General features: G+C 42.2%; 6 protein-coding genes and 1 long non-coding RNA gene across 11 annotated transcripts; 4 read left to right on the top strand and 3 right to left on the bottom strand.

The window, feature by feature from the left end:
* The first annotated feature begins 14 nt into the window (after positions 1-14).
* Positions 15-1656, top strand: LOC120948344 (protein C1orf43 homolog). Of its 3 annotated transcripts, none has more exons than XM_040364564.2 (5): positions 15-319; positions 389-693; positions 751-837; positions 915-1195; positions 1529-1656. In XM_040364564.2, the coding sequence occupies exons 1-5, from the start codon at positions 164-166 to the stop codon at positions 1552-1554; spliced, it is 855 nt and encodes a 284-aa protein (XP_040220498.1). In that variant the 5' UTR covers positions 15-163; the 3' UTR covers positions 1555-1656. The 3 variants fall into 3 exon arrangements, with proteins under 3 accessions (XP_040220498.1, XP_040220496.1, XP_040220497.1); XM_040364562.2 differs by having other exon boundaries at positions 1510-1656; XM_040364563.2 differs by having other exon boundaries at positions 1284-1656.
* Positions 1657-1704: 48 nt separating this feature from the next.
* On the bottom strand, positions 1705-3986 carry LOC120948338 (CAAX prenyl protease 1 homolog). Its single transcript, XM_040364554.2, has 3 exons — positions 3875-3986; positions 3704-3814; positions 1705-3234 (listed from the first exon to the last, which is right to left on the bottom strand). The coding sequence occupies exons 2-3, from the start codon at positions 3791-3793 to the stop codon at positions 1960-1962; spliced, it is 1365 nt and encodes a 454-aa protein (XP_040220488.2). The 5' UTR covers positions 3794-3814; positions 3875-3986; the 3' UTR covers positions 1705-1959.
* Positions 3987-4528: 542 nt separating this feature from the next.
* On the top strand, positions 4529-6452 carry LOC120948346 (cytoplasmic phosphatidylinositol transfer protein 1). Its single transcript, XM_040364565.2, has 7 exons — positions 4529-4816; positions 4896-5044; positions 5109-5197; positions 5267-5274; positions 5335-5406; positions 5472-5726; positions 5804-6452. Exons 1-7 carry the CDS (start codon positions 4766-4768, stop codon positions 5984-5986), a joined length of 807 nt encoding a protein of 268 aa, XP_040220499.1. The 5' UTR covers positions 4529-4765; the 3' UTR covers positions 5987-6452.
* On the bottom strand, positions 6273-7234 carry LOC120948348 (uncharacterized). 3 transcript variants are annotated; one of them, XR_007452073.1, is made up of 4 exons: positions 7048-7234; positions 6833-6967; positions 6501-6758; positions 6273-6407 (listed from the first exon to the last, which is right to left on the bottom strand). It is a non-coding gene; the product is annotated as an uncharacterized LOC120948348 (long non-coding RNA). The 3 variants fall into 3 exon arrangements; XR_005750951.2 differs by having other exon boundaries at positions 6501-6632; positions 7048-7232; XR_007452072.1 differs by having other exon boundaries at positions 6501-6967.
* A 189-nt stretch (positions 7235-7423) lies between these two features.
* Positions 7424-8715, top strand: LOC120948343 (phosducin-like protein). Its single transcript, XM_040364561.2, has one exon. It carries the CDS (start codon positions 7829-7831, stop codon positions 8708-8710), a length of 882 nt encoding a protein of 293 aa, XP_040220495.1. The 5' UTR covers positions 7424-7828; the 3' UTR covers positions 8711-8715.
* A 5-nt stretch (positions 8716-8720) lies between these two features.
* Positions 8721-11169, bottom strand: LOC120948336 (centromere/kinetochore protein zw10). Its single transcript, XM_040364551.2, has 3 exons — positions 9510-11169; positions 9168-9433; positions 8721-9103 (listed from the first exon to the last, which is right to left on the bottom strand). Exons 1-3 carry the CDS (start codon positions 11083-11085, stop codon positions 8888-8890), a joined length of 2058 nt encoding a protein of 685 aa, XP_040220485.2. The 5' UTR covers positions 11086-11169; the 3' UTR covers positions 8721-8887.
* A 264-nt stretch (positions 11170-11433) lies between these two features.
* Positions 11434-15008, top strand: LOC120948333 (uncharacterized). The gene is made up of 8 exons (XM_040364549.2): positions 11434-11554; positions 11647-11779; positions 11863-11961; positions 12058-12294; positions 12354-12448; positions 12526-14176; positions 14252-14481; positions 14568-15008. The coding sequence occupies exons 1-8, from the start codon at positions 11547-11549 to the stop codon at positions 14734-14736; spliced, it is 2622 nt and encodes an 873-aa protein (XP_040220483.2). The 5' UTR covers positions 11434-11546; the 3' UTR covers positions 14737-15008.
* The last annotated feature ends 60 nt before the right edge of the window (positions 15009-15068 follow it).

The following is a 15068-nucleotide window of genomic DNA, read 5'->3' as shown; positions in this document are numbered from 1 at the left end:
AACTGTCAATCGTATCATATCGTACTCCGTCGAAGTAAACAATGCAAAAAATGTTTACCTCACACAGACTGCCTATCGATTTTTCATCGGCGCAGTGAAATAAGTTGCATTGTGCATTATGCTCTAGAATTCAAGCCAAGCGTCGCAAAATATACAAAACGAAATGGAGGAGTTGTCGGGAGTTATGATCGTGTTGATTATAGGTGGTGGCGTTTTAGGAGTTACAATGTGTTTCATTTTTGCAAAGCGCCAGATCGTCCGATTTACGCTCAGACAAAGACGTGGGCCCCACGTCGCTGTTGGACATGATACTAAAAAGGTAAGTTTAGTAAACCGAAGGCTATGGAGCGCATTCAGACTGTAACTATGTTTCCATTTGTTGTTGCAGTCCATCAAAAAGGAAATTGAGCGTAGAATCGACTGTATACAAAAAATTTACTACGAACCAAAACTCATTTGGGATGATAAGCAGCAAGACGATGAAAAATACATTTTGAAACCTGATACCACATTACCGCCGTACTACTGGCGCATGAAGGCAGTGGATGATGTGAAAGAGCTGGAAAGGGAAATCGCCAAACAGGACGGGGCTACCAGGCATCCTAGAGATAGCATGAGGGCGTTTCTTCTGACTACACTTGCGGCTCCTCTGAATGGATCCGGTCAACGACTGATTCATCAGTTCTGTGATATGTGAGTTACGCTAGGCTAACTCAAGTGTCGACACTAACTAGCCTAATGTCGTTGCAGGTATGACCATGCTCGGCATGATCCAAACGAATTTGGCGAGGAGGAGTATCAATCATACCAACGCTTGCTCAAGAAACTGTCCGAAGCGTAAGATATGCATAATAATGTAATGTTTCACTGAACATTTTTCCAATGTCGTTTTTATTTGTTTTGTTTTTTCTCAGTACAAAAATGTTGAAATCTTACTCAAGCAGTCGAAAATCTTCACCAAATCGAACGCCGGTGAAAAAACACTCCAAAATGCAATCACTGCTCGATCCTGCCAGATTACGTCCTCCGCCAGTAGCACTGACACCTGGAAACGCAGGTGACACGATAATTTCAAACACCCGCATGAACCTATCACTGGCGGTGCAACTACAACAACAGCAAGAGCAACAATTCCAGCAGCCCGATCTTGAGGAAAACGAAATTCTCAGCATTTCCCAGTATCACGGCGAAACAGGTTAGCAAGAAATTAGTTTACATATCGTAGTATCAAACAGTAGTTGTCGATTTTATTGTTTACATGTGTGTATCTACTTTTCCTTCAGGCCGTCATTCTTTTTCTTTGTCAGACCGTTAAGTTTCCATTTTCGCGTTGATTAATCGTGTAACCATGTAAGGCTTTAAAGCAACCTTTTAATTTTGTTCGTAAGCACTGACCAGACACATTTACACAATTATCTCTAACTTTCTGCTTTCTTCTTCTCTTACTGCCTCTGCGCTTTTCTTCTTTCTCTTTCAATTTGCCCTTTATGTGTGATGATTTCTCTAAAGAAACGTTTACTATACGCAGGTCTTTCAAAAATTGAAATGGTATAAACATCGTATAGTCTTGTGCTCGACAAGAAAGTACAAGGAGATGGGCTCTCCAAAGCTAGTTTAAATAAAATCGCACGAGAAATGTGTGGCTATTGATGATGATGATGATGATGAACATATTTTATCGACAAAGGAAAAGATTGAGAAACGTCGGCGTCTATTTATTATTTATTTTATTTCACATTTTTCCGCAAAGTATCTAAACGGTTGCGATGTAATGCAAACTGACACACATTTAAGCTGCATATTTTAGTCCAGAAAGTTGATGTACAAAAGTTATATGATTAAACGCGGTAAAATATTTTGTACGGAATTATGGTGTAATTTACGTTCGTCTCGAAGATTAACTGAAAAATCTTGGAATTACAATATCCAAGTGTTTGGTAATAAGATCTTTCAGCCATCTTATTGGATTTTAGATTTGTGTCCTTCTTTGTTCAAGCTTTTCAACCGTTCAAGGCGCTGAAGCACAGTTGGATGGGAATGATTCCATGCCGAGTACATCCAATCGTACACCGGAAACCCAAGGTTGTCCAGTTGCAGTTTGATAAGCGCATTGCCCAATTCATCAGCATATCCAAGCTCTTGGGCGAAACCATCTGCTTGATATTCGAATCTTCTGGACATGATGGTCATGGCGAGCGAGATCATTGTATTATAGGGGGCTAGGACATACATCACAATTACCATGAATCCTATCAGTATGGGTTTTTCGCCGGCAGGTAATCCGACTGCTTCATACAGCGGACCATAAGTGAACAGTTTTGAAAACGCGAGGAAAATCAGGAACATCTGCAGCTGCATAATCACAATATTTTTGGCAACGTGTCCCAGCTTCCAGTGGCCCAGTTCATGTGCCAGTACAGCTAATACTTCCTCATTCTTGCAACCCTTGCCCTTATCGCTCTCGGAAAGCGAAGGGTCGTCTGCAGGCAATCCTTTGTTGACCAGGAGCGTATCAAAGAGTACGATACGTTTCACTCCAAACAATCCGGTAAAGTAAGCGTTACTATGCGCAGAACGCTTTGAACCTTCGACGACAAAAAGTTGGCCCAAAGGAAATTTCACACTGCTTGCCAGATCGTGAATGCTCTTTTTAAGCTCTCCGTCTTCCAGGGGACGGAACTTGTCAAATATTGGGGCAATGTACACCGGATAGATGGTAATGAGTACTAGCGATACGACCGCCACAAACGCCCATAACCAAATGAAGAAGTACTGTCCTCCGATTTGAACAATGTATATGAAAGCAGCGGCCACGGGAATGGTCAGTGCTTGGGCAACAACGAAAGCTTTAATTTGATCTTTCACGAAGAATCCGGCTGTTTGTTTGTTGAAGCCGTGCTTTTCCTCAAGCACGAAGGTACCATAAATTTTGAACGGCATTTCCTTAAATATGCCAATAATGTTAAGTATCAGAGCAAAAAGGCATCCCACCTGAATCTCGCTTTTTGGATTTAGCCCTATATTTTCGGCTATTTCAACTGATCGAGCCCACACCATGGCCATGAAACCAAAGTACAGCTCTAGCTGTAGTATAACGATATCGCATACAATCATTTTGAACATTCCGTAGTGAGCCTTATCCAATCCGTAGACACGAGCCTTTTCGAATGTATCGCTATTCATCACATGTTGAAGCTCTCTCGGGACGGTCTTACATTGTTTATAAACACTTATCTGAAACGAAATGCATCATCATAATAAATTTAAATGCAAGGCCATATTTAACTACCGAACACGTTGCGCGCTACGCTGATTTCGTTTTGTTTTTCGTTTAGCTGACACGTTTGACCTTTTGTCTAGCTTATCTAGATATTATATGTAGCAACTATAACGGTTCCTTTAATTTACTAGCCAATATTTACGTCTCAGAAGTTGGACAAAGTTGCTACGCTTTAAAGAAGATTCACCGAGGGGATTAAATAATTTTGACCAAAATAAGGCTAAAATATGCAACTCAGCTGACTTGGGATATTTCCGGGAACACGATTAAGCATCTGTCGACCGAAGGCTGATTCGGAATGAAAGTTTCCTAAACAATAATCCTTGATTCTGTTCGACCAAATCGACACCGGGAAGATGGTAAAGGGCAATAATGGTCAACGATATCAACGTAGTGCTGAACGTGGTTATCACTGTATCCTACCTGGCGCCTCGTCAAATACATCTCCAGGATCGTTTCCATAAACAAGAACATCATCATGGAATACAAGGTAGTCTCCGAAGGATCCCACATGTTGAAGTTCGATGTATCAAACTGCAATGCAAACACATTTTAAAACATGCAATTTTACCTTTTTTACAGTAGTTTTTATACCTTTTTATACACAGAAAGCGTTTCCAGGCCCTGGCGTAAATTGTAAAAACGCCGGATTGTTCTGATGAAAAATCAACGTTTTGTCACCCTAACACCACTTGACAGTAGTTGTCATTCTAGGAAAACCAAGGTTCATATATAAGAGAATCATTTTTTTTAACAAAACCTACACTTTCCAGTTTTTTACGATACGAATGTACGAATGTTTGTTTTTGTTTTTAATTTATTAATTTTATTCATACGTAAGCAGTTGCATTCACTATGGTATTCATCTTAATTAAGCATAAGGCCCGTGTCTGTGCTCCATCGGATGCGATTTTATCGGAAGGCCTGTCAAAATTTTATATGAGATTTGACAGATAACGTCGGACGTGCGATTTCGTCGTACGACGGAATCAAAATTTTTTGATTTCGTCGGACGCCGCATCCGATTTTATCTGTCAAACTAAATGTGTGGTGTTTTGTAGGAACAATCTCAACTTAATTTTTCATAATCGTTATATTATTAATATCATCCAAATAATCGCAATATCATACGAAAAGGCGTTTGACAGCACGTGCGATAAAATCGCATGCGATGGAGCACAGACACGGGCCTAAATACGGACATTCATTTCTGTGTCATCTCGATGTACGCACCTTGGGAATGCAGAGAAATCGATAGCGAACATCTGAACCATGTCAAACCCCTCAAAACCCCATCAAAAGTGAAGAAATAATCTTTTACAAAATATAAGCCGCATCTTACCTGTACATCAAACGAATCGCTGGAAATACATTCGTTGTTTTGATACCCACCGAAGATTGTAATTGAAGTACAATTAGTGTAATATATCCTGCTAAAGTTAATTAGAATAGATCGGTTTATTAAGTAATCAAGGGTAGGAAAGCATGGTGCTCATTAAAGAATATCGAATATGCATGCCACTGACCGTGGAGGAAGTGAGTAGAACTATCTTGCATTATTAACTCAATGTTGTGTATGAATAACATAATTACTACGGGGCTTTCTTCATTTAAGTATAAAATTGGTCAGCTCTATATGATAGCGCGCCACAGCCTCGAGCAATCGGATGATGGAGAAGGAGTGGAGGTGATTGAAAATAAGGAATGTTTTGATCCCGAACACGGCAAAGGGCAGTACACCGAGAAACGGATACACTTGTCCAGGTACGGTACCGCCGGTTCCGATTGTATGCAACATGTTTATTCGTTTATGTATGTTTTAAACTAGCCGTCTCCCATACTGGCTGCAGGCTGTTTGCCCTAAGGTATTTTATGTTATTGAGAAGGGCTGGAACTACTATCCGTACACGGTGACAGGTAAGAAGAGTTTGAATTCAGCAATAATCAATAATAATTGTTTTTTTCTTTTTTTCTTTCTTTTTCTAGAATATACAGTAAGTAACTCTTGAATTCCACAAATATGCATTGTGAATCTAACTCATTTGTTTCATTAGTGCTCGTTTATACCAAAATTACATATTCGTATCCTGACGCGGTTTGAAGACAATGCTGGCACTTCGGAAAACGTATGTTAAACATAGCCAAAGCTCTCTCTGTTCCATTCGATTAATATTTTTCCACCTACTTCTAGTGCTTGAATCTGCCAGAAGAAACTTTGGCAAATCGGATAGTTGATCATGTAGACATTGCGTTTGAAGAGCCATCTGAAAAGCACTACAAAAAAGAGGAGGATCCCAAATTCTTCAAATCCCGCATCACCGGACGCGGACCGCTCGTAGAGGGCTGGCGTCAAACTGATGAGCCCATGATGTGTTCCTACAAATTGGTGGAAGCTTCCTTCGAAGTTTGGGGACTCCAGACAAGGGTTGAGGACTTCATTCAAAAGGTATTTAAAGTTGTCACGATGTTTTCCTTAATATGAGTGCAATTAACATTTTCATCATATACACATTTTCCATCAAGTGTATCCGGGACGTACTTCTACTGGGGCACAGACAAGCGTTCGCTTGGATCGATGAGTGGCATGGAATGAGCATTGACGACGTACGCATGTATGAGAAAGATAAACAGACGGAAGCGAATGATAAGCTGCGACAATCGTTACCTCCTGCACTGGCAACTGATAAGGCCCAGGAGACCACTTAGCTCATCACCACGAATTAAGCTAACGTAGATTCTTTTAGATGGTGCATGGACTCTTCGTCCATTGCCGTTTCTCGCCCAGTCTAGGCAAAGTAACTTAGAAAACAAAAAACGGAACTAGTGTCTGCGGTTGGTAGTTGAATGATATATCTTGGATCGATATTTTCCTTCGATAGCTCAACAATCCTCGCTCAGCCGACTAATCAGGAGACGACCAAATAACTAGTTCAGCTAAGATCGTAAACGTCCTACGATAGAATCTCCGGGACAAAGTGGTACAAATTATATCTATTCTCGAATAATGTCACTAGATTTTATTGCCCTAAAATCATCGATGTCCTATACGTGCACTAAGGTTGCAAACGAAATAGCTTTCTCAGTAGTCAAATACTTTAAATACGGACTGGGTTTCGTCAATCATCATCTAGAAGAGAATAAAAGCAGTTGGTAGTAAATGGTTAGTAAAGAACGCGTTCAATCTATCTGTTGCATAGTCTAGCTGAATGAGAATAAACACCTGTTCCGGGCTCTTGCAGTCTTCCTCGGCAAAGGGAAGCTTCGTGTCAATGCTTTCTTGTTGTGATGGATCCAATGTAAGCAATCCGGAAGGATGTGCGGATCTCAGAAAGTCAACTTGGTTTTGCAACTCCTGTTCAGCATTCGGTGGACAGCAGCGATAAATAATGGTAAATATAAATAGCGATGCAAAAAGTCGATTGCTTCAAATATTGTTTGCCATCACATACGACGTTACACGGAACCTCACCAATGTACGCTTTCATATAATATTGAAACACACATAACAGAATGGTACCTGAAACATGATTATCATTTAATATGCTACATTACCTGTTTGTTGTGACTAAAACTGTGCTGTGGTGGTCCTCGTTGGGCAATCAAATATGATATAGAACCGGTTTGTCATACAGCATCGATTCTTGGCCACCATTCTTGGCCTGTTTACGTCAGTGCTGAACGTCTCATCTAAAACGAAGACGACACCAAAAGTAAATGATGATCTAATACTTTCTAATGCTAAGTAAATTACACCACAAATAACTTACATTCATAGATAATGCTTTATATAACCATTAGATTGCTAATTTGCACAACAATACTTGCCAACGCGCCAATTCTCAGATATGCAGTGTGGTAAATCAGCCGATGATACAGAAATCAGCCTCGAAGGGTGTTGAAATGTAGTTCAACTCGGTCGGCCGATACGTGAAAAATGAAAATAGAATTGATGCACACCGCTACTGACGAGGTACGCGATTTCAAATGCATGCGTTTATAATATCGAGTTCGGCGAACATTATTATTAAAAATAATATTTTAAACCATTTACAAGAAAAACGAACCATATCTCAAATAACTTATACGATTAGTTTTATTCCACATGTATCGTTAGCATTGAGGAACAATTATTTACGGCTGATTGTGTGTAAATTGAGCCAACGGAGCTGTAAATTCCACATATCTACCGTACGGACTATGCGGCATGTAACAACCTTGTGCGTCAATTTGTGGCATGTTGTTTGTTTGTTTAATTGCTGCCACTCAAGCATCGCTTCGGGCTTCGGTAAAAAGTGTACATTATATTTCGTTGTTTATGTTGAATGAAAGTACCTGCGCTGTAAACCAATAATACACTGCATCAGATATTTATCCATCGCAATACGCAACAAGTGAATAAGCGCAAGTATTATTGCAACAACGCGTGCGAAAGCTGATGTTTTAGGCACGTTTCCGAATCAGCGAGTGTTAATTGCTAATTGCCCGTAGTAATTAGATTAAACTCACGGCTACTCATTGCCAAGACACACCCACAATTCGATTCAAAACATGGCAACGCTAGACGACAAGCTGTTGGGTGAAAAGATACACAACTATTGCAGCAGCAGCGAAGATGAGGCCGGAGACGATGAATGTGATTCGAGCGAGGCTTCCGGTACGGGGAAGGGCTCCGGTAAGCAGGGCACATCATCGAAATCCGGATTTCGTCGGGAAGCCGATATTGAGCCCAGCTCGTTGTCGCAGAACAAGACTCACTGGACAGGTACGGCGGGCAATACTGGTCCGAAGGGTGTGATACAAGATTGGCAGAGGTTCAAACAATTAGAGGCCGAACGGCGAGAGCAGGATGAAATGGAAAAGGTGCGCTTGCTTAAGAAACTCAGCATTACCGCACGCACCAAGGAAGAGGACAAGGCGGCCGAAGCGATGAACGAGCTGGACGCTGAGTTCCAGGAGCTAATGGATGAGGATTTTCTGCTTGAGTATCAGCGGAAGCGGATGGCCGAGATGCTTGCGATGATGGACAAAAAGGGTTGCTTCGGGGAACTGATCCACCTGAAGGATGGTGGCGAATTCTTACAGGCCGTCGATAAGGAAGATAAAAACGCGACCGTTGTCATACATATCTACCGTGAAAAGTATGATCCATGCATCAAGATGAATGAAGCCCTGAGCAAACTAGCGAAGGAGTACACGAACGTAAAGTTCTGTAAATTCATTAGCAGCGATGCTGGGTTGAGCAATTTGTTCAAAACATCCGGCGTTCCTGCACTGCTGATTTACAAAGGAGGACAGATGATCGGTAATTTTGTAAAGCTGGTCGACGATCTGAGCGATGAGTTTGATTTTGCCGACGTTGAGAGCTTTCTGGTGGAGAATGGAATCATCAATGACAAATCCTGCAAACCGACCATCTTTGAGCAAAAGTAGAACAAGGATCTCATTTTTACTTACAAGAACAAACTATATTTTATGAAAAAAAATGAAAAGAAATGATTTTGCGCCACGCATTCACACATTATTCACCCGTCGTAAATCATAATCGGATAGCTGATACAATAGTGTTAAGCTTTATAAAACTTAGTACTTTTTACGCTAATGGCTAGGCTAAACGATGGAAGCAATGCAAGCCTGACGCTGTTTAGTATTCTGAAACAGGGCTCGAACCATATGTTTGATTTCTTCCGCGCTGAAACACATTGTAAGGGGACCTTTGCCTTCCGCCCACAACTCCGTGATTTCTACCAGTGAGCCACACAATATTTGTCGCAGTTGCAGCAACTTTGTCCACTGTTTGACGAGCTGGTGAATCTCGCTAGGTTCCTGAAAATAGAAGAACAATAAAATGTGAACATGACCACTGTCACCGTTTGACTCCGTCTCTTACCTTAAACAGGTTCGGTAACGTCTCTGTTATGATGTCGATAAGCAGCACCAATCCATTACCGATAGCGGTTGTAATGTCTTCGAGGTTTTGAATTCTTTTCATGATTTCTCTTAAGAACTGGTCCACCAATCCCGACAAGCTCTGTTTGTACACGGATTCGGGCAACACAGTTTGCCACACATTTTTCAGCAGCTCGAATTGACGAACACACTGCCGGACGGCTCGTTGCTGTTCGGTGCCAAGCTCTACCAAATGTATGGAAAGTTCTGTGTAACGAAAGAAATGGGAAACATTAGTATTACAGTACCAACTTCGTTCGTAGCATTGCAATGCTTCACTTACTAAATCCGTTCAATGCTTGCATCATTTGTGTGCGTTGGGTATTTAGCTGATGCTGGAATATATCTTCTCCGCAGGCCTTCAAAGCCTCCGAAATGGTTGCAAATGAGGAGTGATCCTTCAGTTTGTCGTCATTTTTCTGGAGCCAATAATTCAAGTACGTACAATCATTTCGGAACAGGGCCGACTGTTGAGGAATCTTGAAGAGCAACTTTTCATTTGCCATTGGTACGTCTACCATATAGCGTTCCAGAATGGTGGCTATCGTTTGAATGAACCGGTCCGCCGCTCCACCGTTAGCAAATGCTTCCGCAAGCACCTTGTCTAAAAATTTCTTCAGATCCACCACCGTACGCGTTACCATGCAGCTTGAGAGGCGGGCCGAAGTACTGCCGACGAACTGGTACTCGTGATCCTCGATTAGCACCATTTCATGGCTCTCATGTTTCATTATTTGTACAGCCGTGTCCAGCACATTGTCGCAAAGCTTTTTCTGGTGAATTGTTTCGATCGAATTGGCATATTCCTCCAGTAAATCGTCATTTTCGCCGTCTACAAAGTTGGTCGTTTTTAGGAACGCATTGAACTCGCATACGTCCTTCACCATGGAAGATTCCTTCATTCCTTCAATAGTGTCGGGGATGTCGCAATCCAGACATTGCTCCATCAGCAAGGAACACAGCCTCTTTTTCATCTGCCGGGCGAGCACCTTGAACAAACATTCGTCGTCCGACACTACGATGTTCATGTTGCTAAGATTGTAGAAGATTTGCATTACATTCGACAGAACGGTCTTGTAGCCGGGGCGTAGATCTTCTCCCACCGACAGCTGGTAGGAGAGTTGAATTAATACGCTTTGCTCATTCGATTTTTCATCACAAATCAGTGAAACAGGTTTCACAATAACCGGAGCAAAAACGTTTTCCAATAGGAATTGACAGACCGACTCGAAATTGTGTTCAGTTTTCAGCTGCGTTACTACCACCTGATACAGTAAGTTTTCATCCTTATGAATGCGTATCGTCACCGATTTGGTATTTTGGAAAGAACGTTGCTGCAACTGAACCAGCTTGTTGAAAGTGACATCCAGATCGTTAAGGAGCTTATCGTATTCCGTTTCATGACGTAGAATCAGACCCTGGAAGAAATGTAGCTCTTCCAACACAGTATCGTCCAGCTCATCCAGCATTGTTTTGATCTTGGTCAGGATGTGGGCTGTCTTCTCGTATCCGTTTCCAGAAAGATTCAAGCTCTCAAACAGGTCGTGAATTGAAAGCAACTTGCGGGCAATCTTGTAGCCCCGTATACCCTCTTCGAGATCGCGTTGGTAGTTTCGCAGATCGTTCCAGGCTACATTGGACTTGTCCACCGTTAGTTGGCTGGTCGAAGCGATGAGTTCCTTTATATCCGTCTCTAGCGACTTCAGGTCATCCAACATATCGCGATTGATCGACAGGAAGTCTACGTAGTTGGAATTTACAATGTCTCGCACATGCTCCTGGTATTTGCTAATGCAAGACAACACTTCCGGCACGTTGAAGGTTACATTTTCTAGCTGAATTTGTTCCATTTTTTCCATTTTCTTGATTCACTTTACAAATTTGTTGCTACGAATGCGTTGTGGCTTGTTGTTTTGATTTAACGTAAATCTTGTCAAATGCCAGGGAAGCGGTTGCGATTGTCAAAAAATAGCGGGATGGCATGCCAAGGTATCTCCAGCCTTCATAAGGTATCTCCAAAAGGTAAGTTTTTTGTTTTGTTAACTCTGTAAACCGTTGTTTTCGCTCTATTTATGTGATAAAACAAGAATTTTTGTGAGAAGAGAAAATAAGAAGATTCTGACTCCTGCTATGTACTTCACTCTGTTTATTAAATGCTGTTACATGTAAAAAAAAATACGGACACCTTTATTTCATTACCTTTGAATGACGTCACACTAGATGTAACTTGATCCTTCAGAATGTACGGGCAATTGATGTAGGCACGATTTTTTTCGCTGTACGTTGTCGCAAATGAAGTGTATTAAAACAACTGGCCGAAATGTCGAAGTAAGAAACATTTATTTTACAAACAATCGTGTAATTATAGTACTTTGGTGCAAACGCTCAGTTTATGTTATAATTCCACTTTTGCTGCACAGGGAAACGATGATAATCTTTGTTTACGACCTTACTAAGAAGGTGGAGAATGACGACCCGACGGGCTCCATTATTTACTTCCACCCGATGTGGGTATCGGAACTGCAGAAAAAGTCGCTCTGTGGCCAGCTGATGGTATGAAAGTTTAATTCCTTCCTAGAAAGAACACCACCGACAGGAAATCTTAGTTAATTTTGTGTGTCTTTTTATTTGTACAGGGATCAACATATTTTCTTGGTGAAACCTTATCGACAGTTCGATTTATTTCACTACAGAATGGCAAATTTGCGTTACGGTCGCATGGACGTTTCATGCTGGTAAGCTTGTTTTAATGTTTTTTTTGTTAGTACATCACTCTACTACTAAGTTCACGGAAGATGTTACTATTTCATATATTCCTGGTATGGTTTTAGGCGGTGGGATCTGATCGTAACATAGCGGAGTCGATTTTAGAATACAGAGCCAGTCTGCTGTCTTCACTGATAGAGCTTTATCATGGTGATTTAAATACCCTCTACAATGTTTACGTGGAGAAGGAGCAGAAGAACGGATTCAACGAGAAAGTGTTTTGTTTGATGGAGTCCACTTTGCCATTGCTGCAATTCAATGGTAATATTTTGCAGAATATGCCTCTCCTCCGGCTACCAAAGGTATACAACGTTCACAAGGTGAAATACTACGATTGCTGATAATTTGATCCATTTTATAGTGTGCGAGTAATGTGTATCTGGAGTCCAACCAAATACTTCAAAGTTTCCTGCAAAACAAGGGAGTGCTGGGAGGGTCCATCTTTTACCACAACAAGTAAGTAATTTCTCTTATCTGTAGTAAACCAAATGAACCGATAACGTTTTGTCATTTAAACAAAAAATGCTCCACAGAGTATTGGCTTCACAGTTGCCGACGAATTTGACGAAAATGTTCGTGTATTCCGACCCTTATCGGATGAAACTCGCTGAAATGATAGCCGTAACGTTCCACGTGCCAAACGGCGTTAGCCTCATCAGTGCGTACATAACTAAACGTGACTACACGCAACTCATCGATGCTACCAAAAACATTCCGATTTATTTCAATAATTGTGCCACTGCGGCTCCACCCACCGGGCCGGTACCGTTTGCCATCAAGAAGAAGCTCATTCCATCGAAAGAGCTCGGCGGCACCGTATCTGGCTTTCCGATGCTTAAGTCGGACAAATCGATCATCTTTTCAAACATTCCCGAGGAAGAGACGGTCGGTGCGGATGGCGGACTCTGTGAGCAAACGCAAAGCAAAAAATCGTTCAGCACCGTATCTCGGCCAACATTTCTCCCGCTGAAGTTTAAAAATCTAACGTCTAGAGACATAATCGACTCTGGAGTGAATTCCATAAATTTCGACGAATCGGATAGCTTTCCGAACTTTATAGGTAAAACCAGTGTATGTTCAACGCCGCTGACTGAGAACAAGATTGTGCCAAACAGGAACATGATGTCGATATGCGTTACCCAGGACCAGCCTTCTGCGCCTCCAGCGGATGAAAATGACAATATCGGCGTTGAAGAAGAAAAGCCGCCAATAGCCGTGGAAGCGAATGGTCGCAGTGGTTTAAAATATTTCAACGCGCGAAAGTACAGTATCCTTAACAATCCCTTCATGATGCCGAAACACATTCGTTGTTCGTCAATGTCGAACTTGACCGAACAAGAAAGTAACGAATCGGAAGAAAACTCCCCAGCAGAAGGAACTGGTGGTGTTGAGAGACACATTAAGAATATGCGTCAATTTAAGTTTTCCAACAACTATGACCCGGCAAAAACTATCAGCGATCCGCTTTACCCTCTCGTCGACCAGCGGAAAAGAGCAATGTCCTATAGTTTGTTCCAAGATTTCGAGCGATCTCGCAACGAGCGCATCGCCGAACTAGTCGAACAGGAAGCGAAGCAAGAACCGAAAGCCAACGATAAGTGCAATCAGGTCACACAGCAGCAGTCGTCTGCGATAGACGATCGAGTGCCGACTGTTAGTACGGTTTCTACTACAGTTCGAAAAGTTGAGCTACCGCTATCGGAAAATCCCGAGCTAGTCAAGGGCGCTACAACACCGAAGGATCGGCGTGCACTCAGCTTGCCAATCAAATCGTTTAATCTCAATGATGATGCCCCATCCACCGCACGAGCAGGTGGCACGAATGGTGGCACAAGCAGTGGCCAGGAACTGTTTACGCGTCGCAAAAGTACACTGGAATTGACGCCGCTGATGACTAAGCTAACCGTACTGGCTCTGAATGACACCGAATCGAGCGGTGTATCCAGCTGGGACACAACGCCGGGATGCAGTTACAATATGGCCATCTCGCCGCAGGATTATATTCCGCAACGTAGGAAATCGCAGGACATATCACTGTCTGTAGCACCGCCGCTAGGTGTGCTAGCAGGGGACGAAAATGCTCTAGTCAAGGTAGATTTGTTCGTTTGCGTGCAACAGAACATGACGTTGATACTAGTCATGCAGGAGAAAAACTGTAAAAATCAACGCCTTGTGCAAACTCTGGTAAGATTTCAGACATTTCAGAACAGTTCCGTATTTTATCAAATTCTCTTTCTATTTTTTACACTATCTATGCAGTTTGAATCTTGCGTATCAAAGTTTCTGAGGATTGAAAACGATATTCAGCTTGCAATGAATATCAACGTGGACGGGTTCGACAAGACCGATGGCTACAGCTTGATTGCACTAGATTCGGATTGGGATGTGGCGAAAAAGAATGGACCTTGGAATGCTTTAGAGATGCAGACTGCAGAATCTCTGCATACACACTTCAAGAAGAGCAACATTGTAACCGAAGTCACCCTAAAGTAAGATCACCGGACCATCTGGTCGACAACTAATTAACGGCACGCGATGATGTGTGACACACTCTCTTCATTCTTCTGCATTTCAGATCGCAGGAAACGGTTCTGTATGGGTATCAGTGTGGCATGCGCGAACTTTTCTATACCCAAGCTGCAAACGCCCAAGGGGGTCTACCTCCACCCCAAGATGTAATGGGGTCAGTGCCGCTCTGTGCCAAGCGCCGCATCGAACGTGACCATTTTGCGCTGCTGCTGTAAACGGACCGCGGCGTGCACAGTCAATATGTTCCGATCTTCGCCGTTTAGCGTACTGAGAATAGTATCCCTTGCGCAATCACATCACGATCATGTTTCGTCGATCGAAACGTGTGGTCTTCTCCGTACGGGGCCAAATTTTAATAATCGTCTAAAATACTACTCTCACGAATCGTCGCATTTCAAGACAACCTATTCCATAGCATTCCATTTCTTCTGTGTTGTTCGTTTGAAAGCGTAAATAAATGTTCTGAAGTAGGAAGCCAAAGCGTACACTGAAACAAAGCTGTGTTATTGTCCAATTTGTTTTAAAACTACGCAACATTATGAGGAAA

The sequence above is a fragment of the Anopheles coluzzii genome, chromosome 2 (genome assembly GCF_943734685.1).
Source record: "Anopheles coluzzii chromosome 2, AcolN3, whole genome shotgun sequence".
NCBI lineage: Eukaryota > Metazoa > Arthropoda > Insecta > Diptera > Culicidae > Anopheles > Anopheles coluzzii.
The sequence above is the reverse complement of the archived record's forward strand: the minus strand, read 5'-3'. Positions and strand labels throughout refer to the sequence as shown.

Excerpts from the sequence above, each read along its gene's own strand:
- LOC120948346 (XM_040364565.2), top strand. The coding sequence starts at position 4,766 with ATGGTGCTCATTAAAGAATATCGAATATGCATGCCACTGACCGTGGAG. Across the intron at positions 5,045-5,108 it reads AAACGGATACACTTGTCCAG|CCGTCTCCCATACTGGCTGC; the intron begins GTACGGTACCGC and ends GTTTTAAACTAG. Across the intron at positions 5,407-5,471 it reads ATGCTGGCACTTCGGAAAAC|TGCTTGAATCTGCCAGAAGA; the intron begins GTATGTTAAACA and ends ACCTACTTCTAG.
- LOC120948336 (XM_040364551.2), bottom strand. The coding sequence starts at position 11,085 with ATGGAAAAAATGGAACAAATTCAGCTAGAAAATGTAACCTTCAACGTG. Across the intron at positions 9,434-9,509 it reads GCAAGCATTGAACGGATTTA|AACTTTCCATACATTTGGTA; the intron begins GTAAGTGAAGCA and ends TTCGTTACACAG. Across the intron at positions 9,104-9,167 it reads CGTTACCGAACCTGTTTAAG|GAACCTAGCGAGATTCACCA; the intron begins GTAAGAGACGGA and ends TTCTATTTTCAG.
- LOC120948343 (XM_040364561.2), top strand. The coding sequence starts at position 7,829 with ATGGCAACGCTAGACGACAAGCTGTTGGGTGAAAAGATACACAACTAT.
- LOC120948344 (XM_040364562.2), top strand. The coding sequence starts at position 164 with ATGGAGGAGTTGTCGGGAGTTATGATCGTGTTGATTATAGGTGGTGGC. Across the intron at positions 320-388 it reads TTGGACATGATACTAAAAAG|TCCATCAAAAAGGAAATTGA; the intron begins GTAAGTTTAGTA and ends TTGTTGTTGCAG. Across the intron at positions 838-914 it reads CTCAAGAAACTGTCCGAAGC|TACAAAAATGTTGAAATCTT; the intron begins GTAAGATATGCA and ends GTTTTTTCTCAG.
- LOC120948338 (XM_040364554.2), bottom strand. The coding sequence starts at position 3,793 with ATGTGGGATCCTTCGGAGACTACCTTGTATTCCATGATGATGTTCTTG. Across the intron at positions 3,235-3,703 it reads TGTATTTGACGAGGCGCCAG|ATAAGTGTTTATAAACAATG; the intron begins GTAGGATACAGT and ends ATTTCGTTTCAG.
- LOC120948333 (XM_040364549.2), top strand. Across the intron at positions 11,780-11,862 it reads CGCTCTGTGGCCAGCTGATG|GGATCAACATATTTTCTTGG; the intron begins GTATGAAAGTTT and ends TTATTTGTACAG. Across the intron at positions 11,962-12,057 it reads CGCATGGACGTTTCATGCTG|GCGGTGGGATCTGATCGTAA; the intron begins GTAAGCTTGTTT and ends GTATGGTTTTAG.